General features: G+C 36.5%; 1 protein-coding gene across 1 annotated transcript in view; it reads left to right on the top strand.

Annotated features, from left to right (window-relative positions):
* Positions 1-7,500, top strand: part of LOC144960502 (neprilysin-2-like) — a 38,490-nt gene that overhangs the window by 3,052 nt on the left and 27,938 nt on the right. The window contains exons 3-4 of the mRNA XM_078893669.1: positions 864-957; positions 4,507-4,620. Coding sequence (XP_078749795.1) covers positions 864-957; positions 4,507-4,620 — 208 coding nt within the window. The remainder of the gene's footprint in view (positions 1-863; positions 958-4,506; positions 4,621-7,500) is intronic.

Below are 7,500 nucleotides of genomic sequence, written 5' to 3' on the forward strand. Positions count from 1 at the left end.
GGCAAAAAATGTGAGTGAAAATTTACATTATATATTAGCTCTAACCACCATTATCGAGCACTTTCGTACCTACAAGTACCCACCAACACTCATATATATAATCAAAGAGACTGAAAAAGAGAAATATGTCTGTTTGTGTGCGTGTGTGTGTGTGTGTGTGTGTGTGCAAGTGTGTGTGTGTGTTTGCAAGAGAAGGAGAAAATTAGGGAATGAGATAGAGAAAGAGAGAGAGGGAGAGAAAGGTGGAAAGAAAGAAAGAAGATGGAGGGAGAGAGAGAGCGAGAGAGAGAGAGAGAGAGAGAGAGAGAGAGAGAGAAAGATAGAGAAAGAGAGAGAGTGATAGAGAGAAAGAAAGAAAGAGAGAGAAAGAGCGAGAGTGAGAGAGAGAGAGTGAGAGAGAGAGAGAGAGAGAGAGAGAGAGAGAGAGAGGGAGAGAGAGAGAGGTGGTGACTTTAACTCCATATTACAATTTTTTCTCTATATCATCTTCCTATTTACTGGCGGCAAATGTACCGTAAAATCTCCCCCAAAAAATTAATTAACAAAATACTAAGCACTAAGCAATGTCCACTAAACGTTCTCAAAGCGCTTTACAAAGCGTCCATGACCAACAGCAAGACGTAACACGTAGAACGAGACACCACGCCTGTTAGGCGACGTTACAATTTTTCCCGACCAAGACAAGGCTGTTATTGGACAGCTACTTATTTTACAGCTGAGTGCGGTGAGAGAATGTGAGTAAAGAGTGTTTTTCAAGAACTCAACTATGCACCGATCAGGACCATCCGATCCGAAGGCGAGTGTCATACCACCTCACATTAATTACTCTCGTCTTATTCATATTATTTACTTTTGTTTCACAGGACGGTCCAAAATCTATTTTCATTCCTTCACGCTAGGAATTATATAAAATATTCTAGCACTAGAATGCGACAACATTTAGCCAAACTAGAAGGGGTACGTATTTTTCTTAGCTCGTTCTGTCGGTTTGCGTGATTGCCCGATCGCCCAGCGCTTTTCGTCTGATCCACAGAATGCGCAACAATCCATCATGACTTACTAATGCTACTACTACCACCATCATTACCATCCCGACTATAACTTCTCCCTCGATTTTTGCGCATTCCCACGAACAGTGCTGCGCAGCCGATCGATCGATCACGCAAATCGACAGACAGAACGAGGATAACATTATCATCTCTGATTCATTACGAGAACTGTCATGTAAAGTTGCTGTTTTACGCTCGAAGTAAAAAAAAAACAAAAAAAAAACGATAATTATTGAATTGTAACCGTCCATTTATTTAAAACGAAGACAGATGCTTTATCCAAAAAAAATCACGATGAATAAAACTCTAATGGACGAATGAAATATGTGTGAATGGTGTAGTTAAGGTGAATGAAGGGGAAACCCGAAACGTCCACATAATCTGTCTTCGTCTAATGAAATGGTGGCGAGCTGCTTTCGTTTTCTGATGTCTTCATTTTCGTTGATCAAATTGCCAGGTTTACGTACACTTTTCCATTCATTTAAATTTCTGTTGATTTTTGTATATTCTGTTTTGGATTGATTCACTTTCAGATTCGATGCTTCTAGGGTAGTTGATATTGGCAAGTATATTTTCGCTTGATGTTCTGATTCAAAGATTAGGTCTGTATCATCTGCGTATATCAATTCACGAGTGATCTTTATTGGTGGTAATTTTGGTCTTAGATCTTCATGGCCGATTCGAGGTATATCGTGAATAGAATTGGACTCAAGCTGTCTCCTTGAGGGGATCCAATTGAGGTTGATATTGTTGGTAATTCTCTGCCGGATTCAAATTGTAATGTAGTATTTGATAATAGGTATCTTATGAGCTTCACGTGATCTTTGTCCAAGAATGAGTCAAGGATTGTTAACAATTTTGTTCTGCATATAGTGTCGAAAGTGTCATATCGATTCCAGGTATAGTAAATTCTTTCTCATATTTCTCCGTTCTGGCTTTCAGCCATCGATGGGCCCATGTTATGTTTGCAGTGCTTCTATCTCTTCTAAACCCACTTTGTGAAGATGAAAGATATTCCTCTACCTTTTCTCTAGTTCTGTTGAGCGTGATTGTGCTTAAACATTTTCTTAGCGTGGATAATAAAACGATTGGTCGCAAATTTTCTAAAGGGCCTTTCTTTTTATTTGGTTTGTTTAGCAGAATGAGTTTTCCACTTCCAAGATTGAGAACTTGTTTTGTCTTCAATATCTTATTATACATATCAGCTAGTATTTGCATGCCTTCGTCGTCAAGACATTTTAGTTCTTCTGCTCTAACACCATCTAGACATGGTGATCTGTAGTTATTGAGCTTTTGTATGACTTCACTTATTTCTTGGGGTGTTATAGGCGTTTCAAGCTCTTAATTGGTCGAATCACATGGTTCCACTTCTTAAATGCCCATGTATTTCTCAGTGTAGTACACGCTTACAGTGTTTATAATTTCTTTATCATTACATAAGGTCTTATAACATTTATCTTTGATTATAAGTATATTATGTGTTTTTGTCGTTTGATTGTATTCACCGCTTTGAACTTTTTCATACTGTCACTCGTACTAGTTATTTCTGTCACAATCTGATCTATTTTCTTTTTGTGATTATCTATTGATTGAGATTTAATTTTATGCATGATTTCATTTCTTTGTCTCTTCATGTTGTTCTTCGAATCCGTATTTGAGCAGCTGTTGATGTCAAGTCACAGTTGTTTTTGCTGCTGTGATAAGTCATGCAGTATTGGACAGTAATCTTGTTTTTGTGTACTACTTCTCTCAGGCAGTGCTGTTTCCCTGCTCATTAGCACGCTTTGGACAAGATGTTGAGTTTCAGCTGGGTTAGAGGCATCCTTTAAATTCTTTGGCGAAAGATTTGAAGCGAGTCTGTTTTTGAAATTTTCTTTGACTAGGTTATCTCTTAGACTGCTGAAGTCTTTGATCGATTTTCTATTTTGTTTGTAATACTTATGCCTTGACTTATTTTCATTTTCTGTTGGTCTAAACTTTGATACTAAGAGCCTATGGCCTGTGGAGCTCTTCATTCCTGCATATGTTTGTGAATCATTGAGAATGCGTTTGTAACGGTCCGAAATTATGATAAAAGTCTAGCTGATTGTACGTATTGATACTCTTGTTATCAGAATTTTTCCACGTTCCTTGCCATGTAGTAATATGGCGGGAAGGGTGTTTAAAGACACTATTATAAATAGTAACAGATAATATAACACTGGGGATGCGCCTTTAGCTCCAAAACCCTCACTCGCGTAATTTAGGTGCACTGGTGAATAGACTTGTATCAGTATTACGTCCTCTCTCTCTCTCTCTCTCTCTCTCTCTCTCTCTCTCTCTCTCTCTCTCTCTCTCTCTTTCATTTTCCTTGCCACCGAGTAACTATTCGAATAGCCAAAAGAATTCCATGAACTTTTGATTGATACAAGGAAACGTCGTTTCCATTGTCAGTAATTCGTTTCTGGCGATTTGGAAACATCCATCTCATGAAAACACCATGTTGTGCCACTATGATCCTGTCATAGGCAGTAATATCTCTTGATCCTTGGGTCTTCGCTTTTAAATAATAAATAAATAAATAAATAAATAAATAATGAATAATGAATTTATATAGCGCTTAAACATCCATGTTAATTGTGCTCTGCGGCGCTTTACATAAAAACATCATGATACCAAATAATAAGCACGAATACAGAAACAATATCTAAGCAACTTCTATTTCATAAAATATAAGCCCTACGGAACAACTCAGTCTTCAGAGATTTCCTGAAAGATAATATATTTTCACAGGAAGTTGTCCGAGGGCTGAGTGCGTTCCATAGGTGTGGAGAAATGGATGAGAAGGCTTTTTTTAAAACCAAAAGTGGATTGTGTGGTGGTAACCTTTAGAAAGTGGGGCTGAGAGGATCTTAAATTTCGAGTGGATTCATGTTTAAATTAGTTCCTGTAAATATCCATGTGCCAATCCATTCTGACATCTAATCACATGAGATGTGCGGCTATGTGGTCTTGTTGTGTGACACTCGCTTTCGTATCGGAAGGGCCTGGGTTCGAGCCACGCTCGGCGCATAGTTGAGTCCTTGGAAAAGACTTATACTCACCTTCTATCACCGTATTCAGGTGTAAAATGAGTACCTGTCCGTCAACAGCGTTGTTTTTTTTCCGAAAAAATTGTATTCTCCCCAACCAGGCGTCATGTCCCGTCCTACATGTTAAGTGTTGCTGTTGGCCATGGTCCCCTGTAAAGCGCTTTGAGCACGTTTAGTGTATATTGCGATATATAATAGCTCAATTTCGTTTTGTTTTTTAAAGATGTGCAAGGCAAACTTTTGATGCCTCGGGATGTGTTGCCAAGGGGCTGCCCGAATATATCCCCCCCCCCCCCAATCGGATAATGTTGTCAAACTTTGCCATTGATAAATGTTCATAGTTTTGTTTGTTTATTTTTAAAGATAATCAATGTTATTTTTTTTAGAAAGCAACATTCGATATGAATGATAGGTGTACAACAATCGTAGAAAATCTTTACAATGTTGGACTGGCAAAAGTGATGGCAAGGACTCGATACACACCTGATGTCAAGACTTCTGTAAGTGTTTGCATTTCCATCCATAATACACAAAGAATTTGTTCTTAATATCGAAATTAAAAAACAAACAAACAAACAAACAAACAAACAAAAAACACAAAAAGATTAAAACAACGAAATCGACAAAAGATAAGAGAAGAATAACAAGTAGATCAATATAAATAAAGCGAACGTAAAATACAACAACCGTACCTATCGTAGCCATCGTTAACTTAAAGCTTGACACTGACCAAAAAATGACGTCAAAAATGCAGTCTTTAGCCACAAAAGAAAACAAATCGTGAATTGTATTCAATAGTTCAACTAAACACTTGTTTTTAGTACTACTAACGACAACTCACTAGGCGGTGCAAAAAACAAATAATGACGTCAAAACCAGTCTTTTTTGGGCTTCAGTGTCAGGCAATTACGTAACGATAGTTATGGACTGATACAGAGAGTATACTGATGACGTCACGCGTATATCATCCAAGGTTGCTTTCCTTGAGGTGAGACTACTGTAGCTTCCGATCGCGTTGTTTACCTTTGAAGCTTCAACTGGTTGTGTCCGAGCCAACACAAAACTGTCAAAATGCTCATAGAAATAATAATAATAATAATAATAATAATAATAATAATAATAATAATAATAATAATAATAATAATAATAATAATAATAATAATAATAATAATAAAATAATAATAATAATAATAATAATAATAATAATAATAATAATACAATAATAATGATAATACTGACTTACTGACTGACTTAAGGCCTTTCGCTTCCTAATCATCCGATCCTTGGCTGCCTCTCTAATCATCTGTGTCATTTCCTTCCACAGTTCACGGTCTTTTGCTGTGAATACTAAGCTCATAAGGTCTTTGATTTTATTTCTTTGTTATTTTGAAGGTGTTTTAGGTCTCGATTGAGGACAGTATATATTGACGTGGGTGGTCTACCTTGATATTTCTTGTGTCCAGACGGGGTGAAAAACGTATTCATGGCTTTATTAGCTGGTATATTTTCATCTCTTCTGAGTATATGCCCTAGAAGCCTCCATCTTGCCTCCAGGATTTGAATGGATAAGATCTTTCATTACATTTTTCATACAGTATTCTATTGCTTATTTTTGTGGGGTATCGTATATTCAGGACTCTTCTCAGTTGTTTTCTATGGAATCTGTCTAATCTTTGCTCTTCGGCTCCAGTCAGTGCCCATATTCCGCAGTTGTATATAAGCACGGATTTTACAAGGGTTGTGTATAATTTGATTTGAGCATTTAATTTTATTTTATCTCTTCTAATCCATATGTGACCCGTCGTCTCAAAACGGTATTATGTCGGAACGAATCGGATGCTTAAAAGCCCATTTAATGTTAAACTGGTCAAAAAAATAAATTGTTGGCATTAGTACCCCAAAATATGGTATCTATTCTCCTCAATAAATCACATAAACGCAACGCAAGTGTAATATTTCTGGATATAAATTCAATTTTCAGCATCTTAACCAACCCGACTTAATACCGTTTGAGGCGAAAGGTCACATATATGTAGCAATTTATTCAATGCAGCCGTCGATAAACTTTTTCTTCTCTCTACATCTTCCTTATCTCCTATTAATGATCCTACTTTTTTCGTGGCTCTCCATCCATCTTTCTTCCTTGACAATAATGTTACATCGGTTTTGTCACTGTTTACGTACAGTTGGTGATTTTGTAAGGCTCTTTGGATGTCATTTACATTGACTGGTTCCAGACCAATAAAGTCGATGTCGTCTGCATATGCAATTTCCACGGGGAGTTCGTTTCCAAAACGTGATTGGGCCGAAGGTACAGATTTACGCACATCTTTTAAAGCATTTTCTAGGTAAATGATAAATAAAACAGGGCTTAGGCTGTCTCCTTGTGGTGTACCGATGTTGCCAAGGAATGATTTATTATCTGAGGCACCGATTATTTTGGTGGTTATCCAGGTTTCACTTATAAGGAATCTGATTAATCTAACTTCATCTTCCATAACTATTCCTTTCAAAATATTTAACACGGATTGGCAATTGATAGTATCGAAGGCGGCAGACATATCTATTCCAGCTAAAACTATTTCTACTTTTTCAGACAGGGTTTTGACAGCAAGCCATTTGTGGGTCCAAACTCCATCTGCAGTACTTCTCTCCGTCCTGAATCCGCTTGGACTATGTGACAGATAATTTTCAACAATCGATCTAATTCTATTTAGTGTTATCAGGGAGAGCGATTTTCTAATTGTTTTAAGAAGAGTAATTGGTCTCAAATTCTTTGGAGGGCCTTTTGGTTTTCCTGGCTTTTGAATTGATATCATTTCCTCTTTATTAATATCCAGGTTCTGGTGATGTTCAAAAACGTCTGATTGAAAATGTCCGCTATGTGTTCATCCAATAAGGGTGTTCCATATTTAAGAAGTTCAGCGCATACTCCCGGTGGTCTAATAATGATAAAAATAATAATAAAAATAGATAATAATGAACATGATGATGATGATAATGATAATAATAATAATAATAATAATAATAATAATAATAATAATAATAATAATAATAATAATAATAATAATAATAATAATAATAATACTTTATCGCCTCCCAAAAAAGAAACTTTTTGTACAGACGTGTTATGATTTACACAATAAGCTAAAAATACAATGGAAATAGTCTAAAAACGACACAAAGAGTAACGTCCCAGACTATAATATTAATACAGGGACACGAAACTTGGGCGCTCCATGCGTTTGTATTGTCAAGTCGGTAAATAAATACATTTAAAAATTTCCCTTTATTCATCTAAAGGGTTTATTCCAAGGGAAGACTGGGATAACTGAGGCGTTAGCCACGATACCCCACCATTGCCATAGAGTATTGATGGT

Source organism: Berghia stephanieae, chromosome 15, assembly GCF_034508935.2.
Source record: "Berghia stephanieae isolate SIO BIC M18660-M18661 chromosome 15, UCSD_Bste_1.3, whole genome shotgun sequence".
NCBI classification, from domain to species: Eukaryota; Metazoa; Mollusca; class Gastropoda; order Nudibranchia; family Aeolidiidae; genus Berghia; species Berghia stephanieae.